General features: G+C 35.2%; 1 protein-coding gene across 1 annotated transcript in view; it reads left to right on the forward strand.

Annotated features, from left to right (window-relative positions):
• Window positions 1-26038, forward strand: part of LOC150107374 (homeobox protein HMX3-like) — a 43422-nt gene extending 17384 nt beyond the window's left edge. The window contains exon 2 of the mRNA XM_090391818.1: window positions 25419-26038. Coding sequence (XP_090247944.1) covers window positions 25419-26038 — 620 coding nt within the window. The remainder of the gene's footprint in view (window positions 1-25418) is intronic.
• The last annotated feature ends 566 nt before the right edge of the window (window positions 26039-26604 follow it).

Here is a 26604-nt window from a genome sequence, read left to right on the forward strand (position 1 = left end):
TGAGCTCTGAATGGGAGGAACTTCACTACCGGTTAAAAACTTAAGTCTTTTGCCTTTTATATTCAAAAATGGAAACTTTATACTCTTATTACAAATCCAAGTTGACTAGGAAAATTAAGCGAATTAATTGCATCATGTTTCTTAGATGCATATACACGATTCGTAATATATGCTTTATCGCTGCAGGTGTGATCATTATTAATTGCACAAGCAACCTATGAGGAGACGATCTTCTCTCTCTGCTGGTGGAAATAGTGAATGGGATGACGGTCACTATTACAATCAGTACTCCAGTCATCCTAATTCTACCACTCGCCTGTGACAGAATTACGGTGACTGGAGAAAATAGTTCATTTATTATTTAACAAAATTTATGTCATAATTTCAATGATGCCACTGTTCTAGATTCAGGGTATGCATGTCTAACCTTACTGTAATTATCGTCCCAACTGCGTCCCCGACTATAACCGCATTGAATGTCGTGTACTTGTATTGATTCACACCATGGTTCGTGAAAAAGTTAATTTAAGTTGTCTGGAATTTTCTAGCTGAAACAGTTGCCATTAGCCAGAATATCAGCATGGAAATCATTTCTTAGCTAATTCTTTGCCATTTTCTTTCGAGTTTATATATTCAACGTCTTTCGGGCAGCATTATCCTAAGATGCTTTCATAAATCTAATTTATGCAGTGATAAAGGGGTTGATCCTATCTTCGCAGTCTCTTCTCTGTCCTTGCGCATGTTCTTTGGCCGGTTTGTCCATTTCGCAGAATACGGTGGAAAAATACGATTCCAGGTTGTTGTATTGTCATCATTGTTTTGGAATTATGGCTGACTTGGGTCGAGTTGTTTTTAAATTACGGACGAAGTAGCTTTTATTATGCTAGTATATTTCATATGTTCTTCTAGCTTGTTTTATGGATTGAAACACTCTCGTTTAGCTAGGGAGAAACCCCTGCCTCCTCCGTGTGAATCTAGAAGGAAAAAATCCTATTCTATCACTTTATGTGTGGTTAGTTAGCTGTTCTCCAACTGAGGGAAAAAAAAAAAAGAACTTGAATATCTCTTTCTCTCCTACAAGGATATGAATTAGGATCTTTCTTATCAGAAAAATCATCTCTACTGGCTGCGCTACAGGGGGATTTCTTATATTTACGATGTATCAATATTAATTTTTAAATTGATTATAAGTAAAAGACGATTCCTTTGAAACATAACATAAGTAAGATATTTTCAAAAGGTCATATAATTATTTTCTTTAGAATGTGGCATGTTTCGTATATTTCTGTCGTTACACGTGTCCCGTACCTGTATATAATGGAGAATACATCAGTATACTGTCGTTGGAACGAAAGAAAAGAAAAAAAACACGAAGACACGGTTTTCAAATTAAGTTATCAGCTGCGTATTCCCTTGTCTTGTGACACAGACAGAATAACCCTGAACTAACTGTAGGAAGCATCGTGGAAATATGAGGGTACTACTTCGGCCAAGAAATGCACAGAAAAATTCAAAGAAGATACAGTTCCATCCAAAGAAGATACAATTCCGTACCATTCCTCCCCCCCCCGCTTTGTCCAAGGGACAAAGTGGGGGGGGGGGGAGTTCAGATTAGTAGAACAATAAGTATAGAGGCAATGACATTCAAAAGCACAAACCACACTGGTGTAAAAAACATCGTGATTCACGATAGGGTGTTGGAAGTCCGTGATATGGAACGGCAAACAATATTACATCCGATCCTTTTCCGATCTGATGCATATGTGTAAAGTTTCAGCGAATTTCTGGAGAATGCCTTATTCCCGAGTGCATCATCCTCACTGCGAGATTTGGTGACTGTGGTGTGGTGTGGTTTGGAACTGTCTGTCCTGGAATGTGACCTTCGACCGTAATGCCTGGAAAGATTAACATAGATGGATATGTGACGCTTCTGCACAATGAAATGTCTGTTACATTGTGGCAGTTTTTAGGAACACATCTATCTCACTTACAACGCAATGTGTTATGCTATACTACAGACGCTTTTGCTACACAGTTAGATGAAAATTGTATGGGAAAATTTCGGTCTTACTCAGAATCCCAATCTCAACTCAACGGAAAATCTTCGCGAGAATTGGAGCGTCATGTACTAGCCTGAGCATTCTACCCAAAGCAGAACATTTACGGTAGTCATGTTGAAGGAAGAATATTACAAAACATCTGACTCATATTACAAAGTGATGTAGGGAATTCCCAGAAGTAAGTTGGAGGGGGGGGGATAATCTGAATCCGGTCCAAGAGAAAGCCATCGATGTAATTTATTCTTTTGTCTAAAATATAATATAATTCCAACATTTATTTCAACATAATGTATAAATGCGTTTAATAATAATTTATAAATACGTTTTAAGATTTGCACAAGGAGTTACAATAACTTATCTGACTTTTTTAAATACTTTTTTCGGAGTATTTAAAATTACTTTTTTTCGGAAGGCAACTGTAAAGCGACCAAACTTCAACCAGATGAAGATTACCAAAATGAGAGCAGTGTATATTAATCGAATGATAATGAACAAGTTACAGGTTATGCAGCGATATTCTTATTATGTTAATGGAGCCGATACTAACGGTTGTATAAGGGGGACCGGAAAGTAATCAATTATAATGAAGGTTTATTTTCTTCATCCTGATAATTAGTAATAATATTTTTGGTTTACAGATCAAGTGTTGATCAATTTTATTAACTTAACCAACTAGTTTCGGCAAACTTTAACTGTTGGCGTCTTCAGGGCACTTACATATAGGCTGAAACAATCTCACAATTATATGTAACTATAAAACTGACAAGAATAACTGTAAAAAACTGACTAGAATAATTACAAAAAAAAAAGTTATTCTTGTCAGTTTTATAGTTACACATAATTGTGAGATTGTTTCAGCCTATATATATATAAGTGCCCTGAAGACGCCAACAGTTAAAGTTTGCCGAAACTAGTTGGTTAAGTTAATAAATTTGATCAACACTTGATCTGTAAACCAAAAATATTATTACTAAGTAATCAATTATTTTTAGCCGATTGTTTTTTCTTAAATAACACATAAATTATTAAATTTGATTTTTATTTAAATATTAGCATTACTTTTCTATTTAAAAAATCTTTTTTTTTTTAATTTTAGATTATTATTTTTTTTTAATATGGCGGACTTTAAAGTTGAAGAGTACCATTTACGTCATTGTATGCTGTTTTTGTTTCACCAAGGAAAGAATGCTACCGAGGCTACCAAAATCATTTGCTCAACTTATGGAGACGTATTGAAGGTTAACAAATGTCAGCGATGGTTTAGGAGATTTGCAGAAAAAAACTTTGATCTCTCTGATCATCCTTGATCTGGAACACCTCTTACTCTAAAATGACGATGCTCTTAAGACTCTCGTTGAATCAGATCCAAAACAAACCATACAAGAATTAGCAGAGAAACTTAATTCATCATGGTCAACTGTCCAGGAGCACTTACATAAGAGTGCAAGGTTCTTAAACAGGTATGGGTACCGCATGAACTGTCAGAAAACAAAGCACAAAGACGGGCGTTTTGCAATTCATTGTTGACCAGACAACAAAATGATCCCGGTTTGGAACGAGTCGTAACTGGTGACGAAAAATGAGTGCTGTATAAGAATAATAAACGCAAAAAACAGTGGCTTTCTTCAAATCAAACTCCAATTCCAACACCTAAAGATGGACTTCATCCACAAAAGGTTCTGTTGTGCGTTTGGTGGGATATTCATGGAATTATTCATTACGAACTCATGGAACAAGGTAAGACTATTACAGCAGCCATCTACTGTGCACAATTAGAGCGACTACATGAAGCATTGCTAATCAAACATCCTGCGCTTGTCAATCGAAAAGGGGTAATTTTGCAGCAAGATAATGCAAAACCACATTCTGCAAGAATGACTCAAGAAAAAATTAGGCAGTTAGGATGGGAACTTCTACCACATCCTCCATATTCGCCGGATATTGCCCCTAGTGACTACCACTTATTCAGATCCTTAGAACACAGCATAAGAAATAAAACCTTCCGTTCGCAAGATGATGTCCAAAGGAGTTTGATATCATTTTTGCGTCCAAAGAAAAGGCTTTTTTCAAAAAAGGAATTCTAAACTTAGTAGATCGTTGGAATAAGGTTATAATTAACGATGGCGATTATAGAATTGAATAACGTTAATTTGTTCTTTAATAAAATTTATATTAAAAATGTAGTTCAAAAATTTTATTACTTTCCGATCCACCTTATACTAATGGACATAACGTTCGTTTTAAACTAAAGCGCTTGACAAATTTTCGTTAATACTTATTTTCTCTGATTAAAAAGTCAAATATATTTTATTCACTTTTTATCACAAGTAATTTAGTACTGATAAGCCTTTAATTACCTTTTAATAACTTTGATGTCGGTATGCAGGACCAGTTTTCCAGATTTAGCAATTAAAAATGGTACTATTATATTGTCATAAGGCTAGAGTGTAATGAAATTAAATTACACTCTAGCAGTTAGAACGGAAGGCGATACAGAAAGATGTTTTGATGTGAAAATATTATTCGATGTAGATGATGTTTTTCTTAAATAAATCTTCTGCAAGTCGTCACAAGTCATTAGTTAAATTAAATAATTGTTGTGACAGACTGAGTATAAAATCAGCAATAAAAAGACCAAACATATGAAAATAAATAAAGGAAACAAAATATGAACTGCATTCTCGAAACTAATGTACGCATTTTTAAGTACAGATTTTATTGTAGAGGGCAAATTGCACGTGGCGATAGATAATCGAATAAGTAATGTTGTTCTAGCAGGAAGACAATTAAATAAAATTATTTCAAAAGTTAAATCAACCGTAAAACTAAAAGGCTGTGATAAACTTTAAGTATTCAAACTTGAAGTTCTAAGCTACAGTAATCTCATTCTTAGCAATACTTGAATTTAATAAACAAACAAACAAACATAATTTTTTGCAGCTGTACTGCATATTGAAACCTTGTATCATTTATCGTTTATTTATTCTAAACAGCAGTTATGTTTACTTTAATTAGCTTTCAAATTAGTATTTCTCTGAAATTACAGACTACATATTTCAATTTTCCCTTCTGTCTCCATCCTTGCTCCATTTGTTGGAACTTATAGCACTAGTGTACTGCCAATTTACAATCTTTTGTGGATGTCATTACTAAATATTTTAAATTTAGGGCATTACTTTCAAGGGTGTGATTAAAAAGTACGGTAATTTTATATAAACTAAACTGTATCGTAAACATAGTTTGATATTATTCCTTCTTCCCGCCATTCTAAAGAAATCCAAGCTAGTTAAAACGTCACTCACTGTTGCAAATAAATGAAAACATGAATGAGCATGCTTGAATTATAATAATTATAATAATCCGAGGCTAACAGGCTCCTTTAAGGCCCACGACTTATCGTGATGAGCGTTTGTAATCATAATTTTAAGATTGCTATTTATTCTTGTATGTAAATTGCATGTATTTCGGTAATTACGTGGGTTCACTCAGATATCATCTAAGAAAAACCCGAGTTGTCCCGGGGAGAAACTTTGCAAGTTCTGTAGGAGAAGACTGGCTAACTCACTTCCATTTTAAAACCTCTAATATAAGTTCTTTACGTCCTAGACAGGATTCGAATTCATATCTTTCTCACCATATGGTTTCGTCGAAACCGATTTTAGTATTGAGACTCGACTTGAATTCTACTCTTTTGGAAATTTCAGGATATTTATCTGAAAGCGTTTCAAGTCTTTTTATTCGAAGTGAGTTTCCTCCTCCTCCCTCCTCTTACGTTCGTATTAGGCATGGCCTATTACGATTTGAAACCGCGACCGCCTCGAGGATAAGGTGGTTAGCCCTATGCCTCCCATGTCTGTAGATGTGTGTGTTTCACGGGGCCGGTTTGCCTGTTCTGGGAAACGAAAAAACTGAGTTTCCGGGTGAAACTCCCCCTTCCTCCCTACCTCCGTATGAGACCGGCTAACTCACCTTTCGAAAGGGACCAGATAAAGGTTCCTCACGTCTTAGACAGGAATCGAATGCAGGTCTTCTTTCCGGCCAAAAAGCTTCGTCTATACCGACTGAGCTACGGAGGCGAAGTGAGTTTACTTGTAGCTTATTTGGCAAATAGGTATCTATCTTCATAACAAAGTATAGCTGGTATTCTATGTTGCGACGGGTGAGACAAGACTGGCATTCATTTTACTGAGATTACAATGCTATAAAAACAATAGCGGGGATCATTTTGTGAACTCAAGTGGTAATAAAAATAAACGTTAGAGATACAGTTAAATATAGGGCTCAACAAATGCGCTTGCATTAAGTGCCACTAATTATTCTGTGGATCTCTTATTGGGTTATTAAAACATACCAATATAAAAGTGGGAAGACGTGGGCGATTACTTTTTTTTTTTTTTTTTTGGCTTGGCGAGTACGGTTTATATAATATGCTGAACCCTGGTTGTATGTATTGAGACGAAAAATATGTCTTCGAAAGATGGCGATCCTGATTGAAAATAGAAAACATGATTCATACAACTGTCGGCTAGAATAGCCGAGTGGCTAGCTTAGTAGGCTGCAGAAGCCTGGCGTGAGACTGCCACCATCCCCTATTTATGAAATGACTCGAAACTCCTTTCTTGAAAATGACTTGTTTGAAGTGGCGTGAAAAAACGTTCCCCTTTTGTTTCTAAAGCGAAGTTGTTTCCGGATTAAGTAAAATATACATATATCATAATTAAAAAAATAATTATAAAATATCCTTTACACAAAACCCACGGTAGTAATATACTCCAAGTTAGTCTTTCATGGATGAAAATCGGATAAATTAAAAAAATAAATAACCTAAATTTCACATAACTGAGCTTCGTTCTCAACACATTTTCAATATCGTACATTTAGACTCAGCACGTTCAGCTTCGCATATCTGGTCATTCCTACTTTCCGAAATTGCGCTACCAAGTATATTCTTTTAACTATTCTTAAGATAATCTAAATTTTATATTATGTGTAAATTTGTCATTGGTTTGTAAGAGGAGAAGGGAGCTCCATCACCCAATAAACTTGGCTGTTTCCACCATTGCTATAAAAACCTGCTCTACAAGTTCTCCGTTCATTTAACATACTAGAATTTTTTTTTAGATTCATAGTTATAAAAATAATTAAATTAGATTTGTATCAACGGTTCACCAGCACATGATCGACATATTAGATACAAAACAAAAGCACACACCACCATAATTCACGGCAAGTGAGATATGAACCAATATACCAACAACTGTGAACATGGGTGCCATACGTGCCTTAACAATAGCCTGTAAAATTACCAACATCGACGAGGTTTAAATTACGGACGTTTAACATGATTTCAGAAGATTATTTAAGCAGTAAAATCTTCCGTAACCCATTCGGTATCGATTGTGTCCTTTCGTTGTAAAGACCTCCGTTCGAATTCCGTCTAGGATGGAAAAGCTTCATAAAGGGTTTTCAACTGAAAGTAAGCTGGTTACAGAAGCGGAACAGTTTTTTTTTTTTAACCTTACAAACCGCGTATAGAACACACTCAGTTTACACACAATTCTCAGTAGTTATTAAGGTTAACCATCTTATAAGAATTAATTAAGGGTATGAAAGTCAAGAATATTTAGGCGGTGGTAAGCCTTAAAAATCCTTAAATACGAATGATGAATTAATGTAAACGCTCTCCTCAACTTAAACGACAACCTGACTTTAGCTTTTTTCCCTCAAATATCTCTGTAAGCCATCTCAACAACGTCCTCAGGAGCCAAATTCTGACTGCAAAATGAGCGTATCTCTAAAATACATAAATGGAGCTTACTGCGTACGTAGACAGATTACCAAATTCTATACACCTGCAAGTTACTATAATCGCTGTACCTATTTGTGGTATTTGAGTAAAGCTCAGTTCATTGAATTTTATCACGAAAATTCAGGATACTTCCAAGGTTGTGACTGTATAAGCCCAACAGACGCAATTATAGTTTCAGTCATTGTTTTTTCAAAAGTTGCATAAGGTAAAGTGATGATGGCGTTGTACTTAGAATGAAACTGGACATTTCTAAGAAAGTTGTTGGTAATATTTCCGATTGTTTTCTTATTAGAACCATTATTTTCTAAAGATTTTTTCAGTAACAACACATTACTGTAAATCCAAGGTTTCTTGTAGAATGCCTAAAAGAGTATTATGACTGGAACATCCAGAAATGCAAGAGTCATTATTCCTTACCTTTTCTATATTGTATTTGATTTGTAGGCAGATACTCTCAAATAAAGACAGAGGGGAAAAGAGTTATTATCGTGTGAAATATATTGCTCAGCTGTCATCAGTAAACAAAGATTGCAAAGCTTTGTTTATTGATGACATCGTTCTTCTATCTTTTGTGGCAATAATACAATTCTTAGGAAGATTACGGTATTATCTTTGATATATCCCTCCTTCTATTTCATACGAAGTCTAATATTCTGTAATTTAGTAGAATTTATAGCATAATTAGTGCCTTTATGAGGTCGCTATTTCCATTATTATACAGACTATAATCGGAGACATTAAAAACTACTATATTTAACTTAGTGAGTTTCATAACTTCATTCTTATGTGTAGTAAATCTAAATGAATCGTTGATATTATCCAACAAATATTCGTTCATGTGTGTTTAACTGTACAAACAATGTAATTAAACATGTCAAGATACTTTATGGAGTATTTCATGAAACATCCGGCTATGGCATGTTTGTCTTTCTCTCCCAATTCGGATGTTCAGTCTTTTCTTCCACATACTCGTACATTGCATGTAGCATGAATTGATGCAATAGGACGAAAGAAAAACACACACACACACAAGAAAGGCACCATTAGGAAAAAATGAAATGAGAATTAAAATTGGATTTCAGATTGAGATATTGCGACTGCAACACATTCAAATTCATTGGTATCGGGTTGAAGAATTTTTACAAAATACGCATATTTAGAAATAGGTTGTTAAATTAATACATAATGAAGACGAACGTGTCTTCAGAATCACAATAATATTTTACCCAGTGAAGAAATACACTACAAGAAAGAAAACTTCTGAATTAAAGAAATAACTGGCTGTAAAAATACTTCCGATCACGAGGGCAAGTGAATAACCACTGCTCAGAAAAAACTGTCATCGGACGCCTCTTTTTCATAAAGAAAGCGTTAAGTTCCCAAAGTTAAGCTTCAGTTTAATTATGACTATTAATTTACATCTTTTTAAATCTTGTTTAATTAACATTTACTGCCTAATATTATTAGCATGTGAATGTGTTGTTACATCATTAGATATCATTTAGAAAATAATGAAATCATCCTCCCTTCCAATGCGGACTGTTTAGAAATACTCCCCAAGCGAACATTTTGAACTTTCTTATTCGTAGATTACAATCGTCACTTCATAATGCAAATCTCCTACATAGTCTAGAATCGTTACCACAGTTCTCATTTGTGTTAGGTGTTACATCTGAATTGACTGTAGCGATATACAGTGTATACAACAGGTGTGTTGAAAAGCATCACCAGAACAAATAATTAAATAGTTCTTTCATTTGCAAGACAAGGGATAATAAAGCTAATGAAAGTTTCCTCACCTCTGATGCCATGACACAACCATCCTCCTTACTGGAATCTTGAAATGGTTTAGAAAAGTATTATGTTTGGTAGTTACACAGTAGTGAGAATAGAGCAATATTCTCACTACTGTGTAACTCTTAGTCCGTCTAATACATGTAAATGCTGCTTTTTTTTAAAACAAAAATGAAATTTACTTATTTTCTAATCATAGGAACGGCCTTCCCTGAATGTAGACAGGCTTACGCCTGTCTACATTCAGGGTAACCACGAAAAAAATCACAGCACTCAGAACTACAAACATTATGATTTTCTGGACAAATTAACTCAATTTAGTTATTTCATTGCCGTACTTAAAGACAGAAAAGCTGAAACTGATTTTGGAATATTCTTATCAAAATAGTGTGTGTGCGTGCGTGCCGGTGGTGATAAATAGTAACTAATTAGAAAAACCGATATACTCAGAACTGACTAAAGTTTCGAATGGTAGTCAGAGGGAAGGGAGGGTATGTGTTTAAGTGGTAGATGATTTTCGTTACCTAATGTGATACAACTATCCTCCTTACTGGAGTCTTGAAATGGTTTAGAAAAGTATTATGTTTGGTGTCTAGAGCAATATTCTCAATACTGTGTAACTCTTAGTCCGTCTAATACATGTAAATGCTGCTTTTTTTTTAAAAACAAAAATGAAATTAACTTATTTTCTAATCATAGGAACGGACTTCCCCGATTCTTGATTTGTCTACCTGCCATTGAATAACAAGATACGATGGCTTTGATTGGAGAGAAAATTGAAGATCACAAATATTGAGAAAGGCTGGTTAGTCAGCATCAATTGCGTACTTGCGTGCGTGCGTGCGTGTGTTATAGAGTATATTCCAGTCATTACACTTATCGAGGATTACAAGTGATGCCTTATTACAAAATATACTCAAGAATATAAATATCATATTGTAATGATAAGTACAATTTGATAAAAATACTCTTTTTTCCCAACAATACGCCATAGTAGGATATTCGAACTTGTTGGCTTCACCCCAGCTACATCAATTCACAATCTCGAAGATTTCGTGATATTTGCCCGTCGGCTGTAAAGAACTGGTTCGAATCCCGTCTCGGATGCTGACCTGTGTATTGTTTTTTATTGGTCTGTATATAGGTTTTTAACGGAAGATGAGTTAGCCGGTCTCGTTCATAGGTTGGAAGGTTCTTTCCCAGGAAACTCGGATTTTTCATCCTACCCAAAGCATTCAAACCAGCCGGAGAACACACACACACACACACACACACACACACACACACACACACACACACACACACACACACACACACACACACACACACACACACACACACCTATAATATATATACATCGACCTAATCGCCTAAGTTGATTCATTCGTAATTCTAATTAATTCAATCAATCTCTCAACCACGTGGTCTTCTCAGGCAAGTCTGATTCTTTTTTGAGAAATGAAAACGCACTCATTGCAGATTTGCAGATTTTCCTGGTCACACTCCGGAGATACAAGAGTGAAGAAACCCTTCTATCTCCATGTGAAACCTAACTCAGACTTTCCATTTTTTCTTTATTGAAAGTATCCAAATTCTTCCTAACATAGACTGAAACTTTAACAAGTGACTAATTGTAAAACCATCCACTAACAAAGGCGTAATTTCCACAGTAAAATGAATATTGCTATTCTTTTTGAATTTACCAAACTGTTTAAATACTAACATCAATGGGTATCACCAATGTTTTGTTGTTCTCAGTGTGTTTCTTTTTTTCATCTGGAAGTTTTAATTTCTTCTTCCGTAAGATGTCCTCCTTGGGAATAATTATGTTTAATGCGTAATCCTTGAAGCTGATTCCTTTTGTTTATCTTATTTTATAAAACATGTTTTTCTAGAGATGTTAGAAATATTTTATTCATTGAATCGTTTCTTAATGATTGCATAACTTAGGAGCTACGAAAAAAAGCAGACCATTTTGACTAACGGTTAATACTTACAGCTGTGAATGAATCAAAGTTCATCCATTGATTTCTATATGGGGATAAGAAAATTTTATGACTGGCAAATTCCCATCTCTCAGATCAACCTATCGGAACTTCCCTCCCTTCTTCTTTTCTTGTGCATTTCTTCTGCGTGCAGAGTTTCACAACACTTCTAATTTATCGCCTCACTGAGCATCCTTGCATGAATAAATAATTTTTCTTCTATCTCGACACAGGCATTGGTAATGCGCTGCAACTAGTGTGCTGCAGATCTGATTTAAGTTTTAGTTTTATTCTTTATGATGATATTACTTGCTCTACAATACATCTCTTACGTTATCCTAAGTCCCGAGGGAGAGTTATTTAGCTGATGCATAGGTATTTTAAGAAATGTTGTATTTCAATAGGCAGATCTGATTGCAGTATTTTTTGTAATTTCTAATTGTATCGATTGGATAATTCGCTCACTGTATATGCAACTAATGCTTTCGCTTTCTTGACTGGGAATCTCACAGAGAATAAATCTCTGAGAAGTTCACATTTCTCTCTTACAACATTTTGTTAGTGTGAACCTACCAAGAAGATTTTTACTTAATGATCGCTGAAGCTGATCGAATAATTCCGTCAGTGCAGTTTGTGTATTTTTAATCCTAAATTCCCAAAACTGACTGCTGTGCTTCGAGATATTCATAGGCGGAGGTAGCATGAAGAGAAGTTAGTTGAAGTCAGATTTCTTATCACTGTTGCTCGCGATGCGGTAGAACTACAATAGTTCAAGGGATCAGAAAATTCAAACTAACAGATTTTCCTGCATTTTCATTGTTGCAAAGCCTAGTCCAGGCAAACATGTTTTTATTGATTGGTAATAAAAAGTTTATGTGTAAACGAATAACGACAATGAACTAAGAGAGTGAACGTTGCCGCTGTAAATGGCTGTCATATTTGCTACGAAAGGCAAATATTGTAAGGATACAACAAGTATCATAAATAATTAAATATTCGTACCAGAATTCCTTTTAGATTTAGATCGATCCATAAATCTGCACTGTCTTAAATCACATGATATTGGAATTAGATGACTGAATAAGAATAAACAACTAGGTGAGTTTCTCTAGATTACTACCTACTTCATTCGGTTAGAAAAATCAATAAAAAATACCAAATTAAAACGCGCGCACTAAAAGCCACCAAATCCAGTCATAGATAAAAAAATCCACTAACAGTACAAACACAAATAATATTATGTAGCGGGATGGTAAAGAATACAGCGAAGAGTATGGATTGTGCGGATTACAACTGATCATGTTGTGTAGTGTAGAGTAGTCTCCTTTGGACTTTATGGGAATGTCATGCAATTATAATAGTATAAAATCGCTAGAAAGAGAAAGAGAATGAAATATTTGGGATATTTGAGATATTTGTATTACCAGCTAACACAGCTTCACTTTAAAAAAAAGGATGAAAATTCTTTCTTGAATTGATTCTGATTCATTTCTTTTCTGTAAGCAATGATTTCTTGGAAATCTCTTATTGCTTCTATTGCAAAATTCAAAACGAGGCTGAGGAAGGAATGAGTAAAAATAAAAATTCGAGTTAAAACATCTTCCTTTCTGTTTGCAATAGTGGAATAAATCAATGCAAAGAAGTTACATGTGGGACAAAAAAGAAGTGAAAAATTCATATTTTACGTATTTTAAGTATCAATCTGCTCATTGTATAATTGGATTAATCAGCATGACCTTTGAATTAATAAAAGAAAACAGATATAAGTACACTAGTTGGTAGACCAAATGAAGTTTTACGTAGCGTTAAATAAATATTAAACCTGCCTCAATTATTTATAGACAATAACTACAGTAACTGCATGCGTTGTCATGTTACAGTATTCCAAGACTAATTCAATAGAAGAGTTACGTCCAATGGGTTTGCATTTGCCTATGCGCCCGTATATTCGCTTTTTATTACTGCGTTTAGATTTCTGTCCTGACAGCTGTTTCGAAATGTTTGGTTCTCATCATAGACGAACAGAAACATAATTTATACATGAACCTATAGAGAGTTCAGTTATGAAAAATATAACTTTCTGACATGAGATGATTCCTATGGTTAGACCGAAGGGTTTGTGCCCTGTTTAGTTTCTGTTTGGTCTTTGATAAGAACCAAGCAGTTCGAAACAGCTGTCAGGCTAGTAAAACCTAAACGCACTAATAAAAGGTGAATATGTGGGTTCGTGGATGAGTTCATGTCTTTTAAGTAGTGCAGACCAAAGGCAACTCCCATGCCGAAGGTTATATTCTCGTAAGTGTCCCGGAAATTTTAATCTCGCTGAGAAATCAAAATTCTATATAATGTGTTTCACATAGTTTATTTACTATTACCAGAATGAAGCCTTTGGCTCTATATTTTAATATCAATGAATCTATTTTCACGGGAATTCATATAGAATGATATGTACAGATCCACTATAGTTTGAGAACCGCAAAAAGAAGTTGAGCTTCATGTGGTTCATCTGCTAATTTGATTGCAACTCACAGAGAACAAAATGAGAACATTCACCCGTTTTGGAAAGGCTGGTGAAATTGCATAATTCTCATCTGTCCACGTTATGAGGAATCGAACAAGTAACTGATCATCTCTTCAGTGCTCCACGTTGCTTTTAAAATATTAACATTTTGAAAAGTTCTATGTTATGAAGAGAGAGAGAGATGACATCATTTTCACCGTTCTCACAAGTATCCTTACAAAGAATGTTTATGTAAGGAAAAGGGGCCCAAATATTCTAAAGACAAATCTGAGAATTATTATCAGATTTATGGATATCAGAAAAACGCAAATGCATTTAAAACGAAAATCCCCTTGATAGTATCCTCCCTTAAAATATGCAGAAAGAAAGATGAAATAAACAATTAATTTAACAGTGAGGAACTATCAGCCTATTATAATCTATTATTATTATAATAGATTATAATAATAATCTATTCCATTAATTTCTAATTAATTGAATAGATTATTATTATAATAATAATCTATTCCATTAATTAGAAATTAATTAGAAATAAATTTTCATAGTAAGCTTTCTATGAAATACAATACAATAGAAAACACAATAGGCATGTATTTAATTAGAAAAAAATTCTCACACCGTACATTATTTTCTTACATAAAGTAACTAAATACACCACAATTTATCCCCCTCTCGTTTAATAAAAATTATTAGTACGCCTCTATTATTAATGGCATTAGTTTTAGAACATCCGTTGTGCATTAATCTAAAAGCGAATATCCCGATAGCCAGGTCTGCTGTAAAACAATATGGTTTCTACACAAGTAAAATAGATATTCCCCGCGAAAAGCAAACATTTTCATTTTTCAAACGGCCTATGTATCGCCTCGACTATGTTTCATCCTGTGAACTGCGTTTTATCATAACAACGATTATGAAGATCCAGTAAAATCAGGGCTTTAAAACAGTTCTCTCCCTCACTTGAATTTCACCTTGAAATTTCACCATTTAAATCCAGAATTTCTTTGGAACTTCCTCAGTTACAATGGATCTTAGACTACCAAAGAACGCTAAAAGGGACATCCACAGAACTAAGCGTAAGTAATACTTCCTCCTATTCTTCTATCATTAATTTTACACAAGAAAAAAAAATATCTGTGCAGATTTTCTGAAAGTAAGCAGAATATTAGCAGAGGAAGTAGGTGGATTAGTGTTCAAAAAATAAATATGCCGAGGCTTCATATTTGTTGAAAGGTTTTTAATAGTATCACTTGGAAGTATCCATAAAATAGAAGATTCAGTAGAAAAGTCTATGGTGGCTTTAAAGCGTGATTTATGTATATATAAAAAATAAGAAATTGGAGTACGCTGAGGTAAAATTTTCTGATTGCATTAATCCACTAATATTTTGTTGTTCAAAAATGTGTATTTCAAAATGCATTTTTAGAAATGTTACAATAATTTTAAAAGTTTGAGGATTCTAAATGCTTTTAGGAAGATGGTAGTGATGAACAAACTCGGTGTATAATGCATAATGTGATTATATTGAAGTTGTTGCACATTTCCATGGTAATACTAAAGTGATTACTTACTGAATGAATCCTGATAACTAAGAATGCGAAGCAAATATCCCATTTGCGTTCTTCACATTGTCAAAGTTGTCACGATTCTGTCAGTCAGAATATCCAGATATCCTGGGATGAAGCGTAATGCTAGACTAACTCAAGATAATATTCGAGTCTTCATAAAAATATTAAAATCTTCATTCGTTTTCAGCATCCTGTCAAACTTTAAGTTATAATTGGAGATAAATATAAATTAATCTGCTGATTTTTCCAAAGTTACAAATGCTTTCGATTAGGGAAAAACCGTTATTGTAGTAGTACAGTGGATGGGCTAAGGTAGAGGTAATCTAGAAAATCTGCTCTAGCGAGAGAGCACACATAACTTTTTTTTTCAAACCAGTTCACTCCTGCAGTAAGCAGACTAGTAACCTCACACCTGGCGATGAAATTCAGCTACCAACTGAACACATTCACAGACATCCGTGGCCTGCCTCCATGGTGAGATTCGAACAGACAGCCTATTGGTCGAACTGAAAGTACGTTCTATTGGGCCGACCAGGCAAATAGAACGTACTAGGATAATGTAGTATGTATATAGACAATTATCTTCATCAAAGTTGAATTTTCGATTTTCTTCCATTAGTTTTGCGAGGACTATCATTTTGTTGGTGACAAGTTTCTGATGTTGAACTGTATGGAATGTGGTACTCATATAAAATTCCGCCGACAGTGTCAAAAGTATTTATGATACATCGATCCTTTCGGCCTTATATACTCCAAATAAACAATTTGATTCCTTAATTTTGCCACAAAAATGGTCCTGGTGAAATCACAATTGAAATTTTTTTCGATAGCGATAGTTTTTAGCGATATGTAATTTCGATATGTTTTTCCCTTTCCTTTCCGTCCCTGAAGGTGGTTTTTGAAATTTGCAAATGGTTATTGATATAAAAAGTGGAATGATCGGACTATAATCTACAACTTTTTTGTAGAATACAAAATACCAAATTTTTCTATGTGATCGAATGCATACGATGGGGGGGGGGAGACTGAAAAGTTCTGATAAACCACGTGACAAAAATGATATTAAAGCAACTGATATAACCACGAGAAAGAATCTTAAAACCCTTTAACCCCCATGTTTCATCAAACTGTAATAATTTGTTCTTTTTCTTTTAGGATATATATAAAGGCGTCAGAGGTTCTAAGAAATTCGAAATTAGCACAACTTTTCAGTGATAATTTCCCAAAAAACTTACGTAAAGACACAGAGATGGGCAGGCAAACCAGTTCTTACAAGCTTATTCGTGGAAAACAAACAACAAAAAAGTGAAGAACATCCTAGAAACAGTTTTTAGCTACGAATACGGTAGTTTTAAGTACATAGTAAATCTATGTTGAAATGGAGTGTCGACTGTTGCACCAATATTTTTATACATTTTTATAACAAGCGATGCAGCTTTGTACGACTTCGGTGTTATGCAGAGAAGTTACATTCTCAGGGACCGACTTTTGCTAAGGCTGTAGAAATTTGTTCAAGCAATAAATATATATGTTTACAAATTTGGAAATAATCACAAAAATAAATACATTCAGCTGATTAAAAACAATTTGGCATTCAGACCTGTGTTCTATCATGTCGCTATATTGTTAAAATCTGCAACGATAATGCTGAACTGGATAAATTTTGCTTTATTAAGCATATACTTTATTTAGAATAGTTACATGATAACGAAAAAATCAGACGCTTTAAAAATTAGATAAAAACTATGAAAATAGTCAAATTAATTATCCTGATATTTTGCAGAACTTTGTTATCCTAATTCGTCATATAAAATATCTTTATTACTTAAAATTATCCCTTGGTCTTCTTTATAATGATGAATTGTAATATTCGGGATGATTGTTATTTCTGATTGCAAAACCTTACTGCTCATCTCTTAAGCGGCAGTGTTATTTTAGTAACACCAGTAGAGAGATCGACTCCAGGACGACTTATCCATTTATTTATTAGCAAATTTTGGATCCCCTTTGGCTTATATGATTATGCGGTATAAAATCAATCTGTAATATCATCTGTTATTACAAGAGGCCAAAAGCTTTGTGGTGAATGAGGACACATTTCGGGGGGGGGGGAGAAAGAAGGCAATGTCCTAGTCCAAACCAAATGCATAACCAACAAAAGGAAGATGAGGGGGGGGGGAGAGAGACCATGCTTCAGTTTCTTCTACTTATAGCTGCAGGTCGGCAGAATTTAGTTGTTGCAGTTACGGCCAAAACAGCTTAATTAGGAGGCCTGTCCATTATGTCTACCAGATGAGTGTGCTTTCTGACTCATTTGCCTGTTTTTTGGGATTGCAAATCGAAGTTTTTGCTTGGGAATAACCTTGGAACCTTCGTGTAAGACCAAACAACTCTATTTCAGTTGAAAAATCCTTCTAAACGTACTTCATGTCCTAGACGGGAATTCGAACCCAGGTCTTTGCAAGCAATACGCAAATGTTGCATTTCTTTCTACTGCGCTACGGAAGCATTGATTGATGGAGCAAAATGCAATGCATCCATGAGGTTCCTGGTTCATCGAACTTGCGCTTGGAGGGAAGGAAGCTAATGCCACACAGGAATATGCCTTGGTCAGTTATGCGTTTCGAGCAGCATTTACTAATTTGATGAGGAAATGCAGCGGTTTTTGGAGGAAAATCCTACCGCCAACTACGATCTTGAAAATGGTTTGTAACTTGAATTGGTTGTTCGACTAAGTCAACATAATGGTTGAGGTTTATACACTACTATACAGAGCGTTAATTTTAAAGAAACTGAATCGAATTATCAGTGTATATATATATATATACACTGATAATGCGATGTATATATATATATATATATATATATATATATATATATATATATATATATATATATATATATATATATATATATATATATATATATATGGCCATTCTTCAAGTGGGAATCTGACCAGAAAGCAGTTAGTTATTCATTGACATTATTCTATTGTGATAGAATGCACTTCGTAATCCAAAAGAGTAGGGATTTATCACCATTACAACACATCTCTGAGTTGAAACCGCCGTGCATTACAGAGAATAATGCATACTATTGGCCAATTTGGCCAACATCATTTCTCGTCATCGCATTACTTGGAAACCAGGCACAACGTATTCGTGTTGTTTTTAATATTAAAAGTTCTAAGCCACGTCAAAATGGATTATTTTAAATTTTAAAATTCTCAGAGTATCATTTTTTTCAAATAACTATGTGTGTGTGTGTGTGTGTGTGTGTGTGTGTGTGTGTGTGTGTGTGTGTGTGTGTGTGTGTTATTTATTCCTCATTCATAAATTGGTGAAACTCCTGTCAATTCAAGTTTAGATTTAAAAAAGTACTGTGGCTTTAGATATTTTCTTTCTTATTGTGTATTTTATATTCAAACACCGGCGCACCTTAAAACGCATACATGTTATTTTTAGATCAGAAATTTTCAGCTAACTGCTGTTCATTTAATAGTTTTTTCTAGATCACATGCCAGACGATACCATGGTACACATGTGACTAAACTCACTAGTCATATTCCCATTTTTTTCTTTTGCATCCTACTGTTAATAAATCATAGGCAGATATTAAGAAGGTACAGTCTTTCATGTTATGAGCATCGGCAAGTTTGTAGAATTAAAGTGATGCGCAACTTACAAAAATTTCGAAAACAAATAAGAAAAATAAAACAAATGCGCAATATATTCACAATTGGAAAACGATGTCATGCTTATATGAAATAAAAAGTTTTGTTTAAATAACAATACCTGTATAAATCAAGATTATAATGATTTAAGCGCAAACTGAAAAAAAAATTAATAGAACGATGAATGATAACACATTTAGTGAAGCGATGTTAAATATGCACCGTATTTTTTATGACAGCCAAACCCACGCAACTTTGCGAACCATAGCACATTAGTACCGTGAATGGATTGACCAGAAGATAATCTAGGAACTTTACTCTAAAGATCAAATGCGGAAGTTTTTCAAGACTGCAGTAAACAAGATACTGATCTCATCTCGTACCGTACGACGAAACTAATCCACCGTCTAAACGGAGCCTTCATAGCTCCGTTTAGACGGTGGATTAGTTTCGTATCAACGTAATCAGGCAGTATCAACGCCCTCTGGTTGGAAAGACCTGGCTGCGAATCCCATCTAGAATACTATGAACCTTTATCAGAGATTTTCAATTGAAGATGAGTTAGTCGGTCTCAGACTGAGATGTGCAAAGGTTTTCTTCCCGCATAACGGGAAAGCTTCCATAGAAAACTCAATTTTACAGGCACAGCGTTAGTTTCTTACTCCGTAAATCCAAAACACCTCAACAACAGCAAACAAACACCCAAACGCATACGCAAACATTCAAGAAATAGCGAGATGTTAAACTTGAGCCTGTTAACTGTAAAGCGGAGATGATGTCTGCTCAACCAATCCGACCCATAATATAAATAAAACCCATCATTGAAATACCTGAAAATGATTATTATTAACAAATTATTGAGAAAAAGAACGTGTGCGAAATTTCAGAAGATAAATTACTCCAAACTGTAAAAATGGTGATACACACCTGAAAAATCCAAGGAGAGTAACATAAAGTCAGAATGATCAGTAGAGTTCTTAATTTTCTTCATCCGTATGAAATGGAAAGTGAATGATGATGATTGACAAACATACATGTTAGTTAGTGAATACCTTACGTGGTTGGTTTTGTGATTTTTCTCTTCAAACGTGGAGTTTTATGCAAGTAATAGACATTATACTTACCTCATGGCCTAATGGCATAATCGTAAACGAATATCTCTTTTTTCATCCAGAAAGAAAACTCATTTTAAAAGAAAATATTTCGTTTTATTTCTTTCTCACACAGCAACATCAGCTACATGTGTAAGGTCTCGTTCGTTGAAGTCATTGATCAAGAAACTCCCTCTAAAGTATGCCACTGATGTTTACGAAATCTTTGTAAATATACCGCTAAATGCAGAATAAACAAAAAGTGTAACGGTGTATTACATCGTATAATTTCTCTCGAAATCACCTTCGTTTTGGTTCTTCACCTCGGAACGCTAGCTCATAGAAAAACTAAACAGACTTTTATTTGAGAAAATCTAGCAGTTACTTAAACAACAGCATGACGAGTCTTCTGCATCATTGAATTTCAAAATCTTTGTGCTCGAATACGAACAACTAAATAGCATTGGGATTATGCTCTCAAAACAGCGCTAAAAAGAGAAAACTTTTATTTTAACTTGACAAAAATAATCGCTATGAGTATGTTTTGCATTCTGCAATTGTCGACTTCGAAAATGTCAACTCCACCTCACTGTGAAACAATGACTGATGACTTTGATCATATCTTTTGAAACTAAACACTTCGAGCATTCTGTGTCTGTAATTCACATCTGAACACTCTTTCGTAGCTAATCATTTCATCCAGAAACTTTTATTATCTCGTCATATCATAAATATATTTCAAACACAAATGGAAACAATTACAAATATTTAAAAATGACAGACAAAAGTTGGCCCAAACTCATTTCCTAACTTACAACAAGCCGTGATACGTTCAACTTATCTGAAAACTTAAAGTGGATTTTATATTTGAACTTCTCTTAGTAGATGATAGCATCTATCTTCACTTGACACGCTCTGATAAAAGGTAGAGACAATCTGGCCCTAACTGCCTTTTCCACTCATACCAGTATTCCAAGATGCTAGAGTGATTACTTGCAGGCAGATATCTATCACTCGTATATCGTTTCCAATAAGGGTAAAGGTGGAAAGGCTTTTGGTCATACGAGCTCATGCATTTTTAAGGGTTATATTTTTATACCATGTGCGGTTCGCTGCAATTCTGGTCATGTCGTGACAACGTTATCTCTTGCCAAATGCAGCTGTCTTGCTAAGATGATACGGTCCCCTTTTTATTTACGTGACTAGCCCTCAACAGTCCTAAGGGACCACTTAGACGGGCGTGGATCTATTGCAGCTAGTTTTCGAAGAGAAGAAAACGAGTACTTTGCTATAAACCGCCCAATCCATGTTTCAGTCCGATTAAAAAATGGCACGCAGTTTGCTGAATTGGAAATCAAGTCTTTCATTCTAGAGAAATTTAATATGAGATGAATAATAGTCTTAAGCTAAAGGCCTGTCGGAGTACGGAATCGGAAACTACGTAACTTGATTTATTATAATTTTTTGACGAGGTCAGAATCATGAATTTTGATCTTAATGTTGCAGTTGTATGGAGGCGTATCTACTAGAAGACAAGCACGCAAAGAGAAAAACATTCTGCCATAATAATTGTCATTTTCCATGGTCTAATGACTACATTGCTTTCTTGTAAGTTATTCTATGATAGCGTACGTAAGGCGACAGTTGTTATCTCTATTCTTCGCAGAGGATGAGGAACACAAGTGTTGGATTTTAACATGGTAATAGGTAAACGTTGGCTATGAGTGTTGGAATTTATCTCTAGGGAAAGAGCATCCAGAGGGAAACCTACCACCTCGCACTATACGAAATAAGTACAGGAATAGTTGCTAAGCATACATAGAAATTATCCCAAAAGTCCTAGGTAAACATTCTGAATCTGCGAACACTTTAGTTGTGTACTTAATCTGAAACATCAACCTGCTTTTATCATAATGAATGCGTAGAAGTAGGCGAAAATGCGAGTTTGTTTTTTGAAGAATATTTTTTGGGTAAATTTTCCATAAATTTACATACGAATTGGTCTAATTATAAAATGAATGATTGATGTCGTTCACTGATAAGTTGTCAAAGCAACTATCTGGAGTTAAAGTCCACAATTATCCACAAATAGTTTAAGAATCCTTTGTGCGTTATTGCTGTAGTGCACATCTTTGAAATTGTAGGAAGTCTCTGAGAAGCTTTTGTTGCTCGTGTAGGCTGGCATAAGAGGTCTTCGATTACATGTTAAATAGAGAGTTTGATCTTTTTTGTTTTCACCTGAATTGATCCTGGCTGTAGTTTATATACACAAAATTAATTATTTATTATTGGTGTCCTCATGTGGGTTCACTTTTACGAAAAGACTTTATTCTGTTCTTAATCTTGGCCTGTCTGCATACTTGATGAGCACATTTCTCTCTGTTGTCGTGTAAGCAGCCGTGAAAGGCAAACAAAATATTCTTTATAGCTCGCATTTCTATTTTCTCTCAATTAACCGTTCACGTTAAAAACTATTCACATAAGCTTTCGTTAATATACGTTTCGTCTCTATTCCATCAAGAGAACAAAAAATTGTGTACTGGCTTGTCTTTCTTTCTTTAAATTTATCCAGAGACCAAACATTGTGAGACTTGATTACAAGAACACAACTCATATGCACAATTGACATCACACAAATGGAAAACATCTTGTGAGGGTAACATAACAGGTTTTCGTAACTGCTAAGAGTGAATTGATTAGGGAGTTTTAACGTAGTGGTTTAATGCCACACTGATAGGCAACGTATGTCGTTATTGAAGTATCAGATTTCTTAAGGAAATTATCACTTTAAAGTGACAAATTTAAAAGGTGACAATTGCGTCAAAACCTTACAGAAAAATATCCAACGTTAAAAATACACTAGGCTTATTGACATGCTATATTTCATGCGAAGAGATGAGGAGATTGTAAGAATAAAGTCTCAGCGGGCTCACGGCTCTCACTCATTCCAATGCAGTCGGAAGATTGCAAGAGTGAGTGAGAGAGAGAGAGAATCTTTTCATAAGGAGTACATCACAAGTAATCATCAAATATGATAACCAGTTATAAGTTGAAAATTACTCAAGGAAAAGAAATATTAATCAGGAAAAATAAAATATTCAATGTATCATATTAAAAAAAAAACTACGATTGGAATGAGCCTCTTTAGAATTAGCAAAAAGTACTAAGGGTTCACGAAGCATAAGTACATTACGTCGTTTAATTGAGCCTTTGTTCTCAGGCCGATTTATCTGGTTTGAAGAAGGAAATCTCTTCTTCCCCTTTCCCCTTCAAGATTAAAGCCTCATTTTCTTAATATGTCAATTACAAGGTAATTGGATCAACCGTTTTGGATTAACTAAATTATGAACAGCCTATATCTGTCCATAATTTATAGTTTTATACTTAATATGAAATATCAGAAATGTTTAACATAATTATTTAGTTTTTTCATATTTAATCCTCTATGAATTACAGAAATTTGAATTATGAACACCATTGAATTTTAATTGGAACTAAATTGTGTTCTCTAAAGATTAAAACTTTACAATACGCAATAATTGTGCATTGCTGGTCTGGTTGTCCGATTATTAGCGTTTCTGCTCTGCAGCCAATAGACTGCGGGTCCGAATCCTGTCTTGTGCATGGGTATTTGGGATTGTTTTTAGGTGGGGGGTGAATTTCATTGCCTGGTGTGAGACCATTATCCCTCTTACTGGTGGCCTTAAGTGGCTTGGAAAAAAGTTCATGTTTGGTCTCTTGAGCAAAGTTTCCGGACTGCGTAAAAAATTAAATAAAAAGTGCAAAAAATATGTAGCCACCCGCGGTATGAATGTACTATACGTTTACTAAAGTCTGTTGAGAATGGGAGACACATGAAAATATTATTCTTACAGTATGAAATATTGTCAAAAAGTAGCAGCCCTTTTAAACCCTTTTTTAAAAGACCCTTTAGTGGGGAAGACCTAATTTCTAATCTCACCTATAACTCAAAGAAAGGTAGTCGATCTTTAGAAACAATCTGATGAAGGGATTCTCGTCCCTCTCTTAAACGTAAGTTTGGTCGCTGCAAAGGCAAGACGAACCAGACAGAGAACATCAGAGGAATAGCAAACTATGAAGATACAATTAACTACCCTATTATATCGTAAATCGTTTTAACCGACAATGATAAACTTCTGAGATAACTACAGCTGATTAACACAAAAGTTCAGGAAAGAAGTAACCGGTCGCATACAAGCAACGGATGGCTTCTTCATACATGAATATTTATGGCTGTGAGATTGGAGATGGATGAACGATGTTAATAAGAAGAGTCTTTCAAGTTTGAAATTTTTATGAGCTCAATTTAACTATTTTTCTCTTTTGGTTCGTTTTTCATAATTCTTCAGTTCGCGGATAAAAGTGAGGTCTGAAAAATATTCGCTTTACTTTGCAGGAAAAATTGATGATGAAGATGTCTTGGAATTGATACCAATTTATATCAATTAGTTCCCTTTTCTTTCAGAATACATACGAAGACAATATTTCACTCATTCAACTATCAAATGCGTTATTTTTTTATTTTTAAAAAGCTTGAATAAGATGTTCTGATCTTTTACTGGGATTATATCAACTAATGAAGAAACGCAATAAGGAGCGGAATGCCGTATCTGAAAAACACACGGAAAAATAAGAGTATCGCACGCTTGCCTTACAACTTTAACTTATATTCAGGTTCCTTCCCATCCCCAAGTCCTTGAAATATATTTTCGGAATGCAGGCAAGAGTTCTCTACGAGAATCCATATTCTGGAAAACGGATCAACTCAATAAGAGGATATTCAACCATTTGTGTTTAATTACCTTTCATGTACATTTTATTCAATTAGATTTTATTTTTTAAAAAAAAGGGGGTAGTGTCAGTCTTTGTAACAAAATATCTTGTTTTCCCCACCAGGTGGATGTCGATCCTCGCGGTCACCTGTTCCCAACAGGGAGGAGGCCATCATCACTTCCGACAGCCGAACCTCGTCTCCTCTGTCTCCACCTCTCACACAACAGACGGTCTCGTTACACGAGTCCAACGAACACGACGGTGATCAGGTTGGAGGCGGCAGCGAAGGGTCCGGCAGGGACGATAAGAACAAAAAGAATCGCCGGAAGAAGAAGACCCGCACAGTCTTTACCCGGAGTCAAGTGTTTCAGCTGGAGTCGACTTTCGACATGAAACGTTACCTGTCCAGTTCTGAGCGCGCAGGTCTCGCTGCATCCCTCCACCTAACCGAAACCCAAGTGAAGATCTGGTTCCAAAACAGGCGCAACAAGTGGAAGCGCCAGCTGGCGGCAGAACTCGAAGCAGCGAACATGGCACACGCAGCTGCAGCCCAAAGGATGGTTCGAGTCCCCATCTTGTACCATGACAGCGGCTCGGGAGCCCCTTCGCACACGGCTGATTCCCCATCATTGGCTGTAGCCTCCCAAGCTGCTCTGACTTCTTACCCATCCCTCTACTATCATCCTTCGTTCAACCCCAGCCAGGCTTCGTCGGTAAGGGCGCCACTTCCTAGTCTAGTCTGATGTCCGACAGCAGCAGCAGCGACACCTACAAAAGGAAGGTAGAGTTCTTTGTACTCTGGAACTAGTTGTGATGGTGTGGAAATAAAACAAGAACTGAATGCACGTGCTCGCTCATAAGACATTTAAAACTCCTTCCGGTTTAGTGTGTGCATGCGTATGGGAGAATCAGCATGGACTGTTGTGAAGGTGAAGCCTGAAGTTTAGGACTAAGTTCCATGTAAATATCTTCCTATTTATGTATACGGCTTGATGTATAGACATCCCTGTTTCTCACGTATGCTCACTCATTCTTGCATGCTTGCCATTTGTAAGTTTTCGCTTCCGTTGGTAGAATAAAGGTGTGCTCAGTAATGGCTGTATTATTAATTTCTATCTTCCATAGCTTTGCTGTGTGTGTGTGTGTTTTGCTTTTATTGCATAACAAGGACGTGCTTCTCGATGATAACGTATGTCATTTAAGAATTAGAGAGATGAATTATAGATCGCTCATTGAGTGATATGAATAAAATGAAGGAATATTGCAGCAGAAATTTCTCGGACTATTTAGCACTCTTACCAATAGTCAA

This window comes from Typopeltis vanoorti, chromosome 4, assembly GCF_054136105.1.
Source record: "Typopeltis vanoorti isolate ZY-2024b chromosome 4, IOZ_Tvanoo_1.0, whole genome shotgun sequence".
NCBI classification, from domain to species: Eukaryota; Metazoa; Arthropoda; class Arachnida; order Uropygi; family Thelyphonidae; genus Typopeltis; species Typopeltis vanoorti.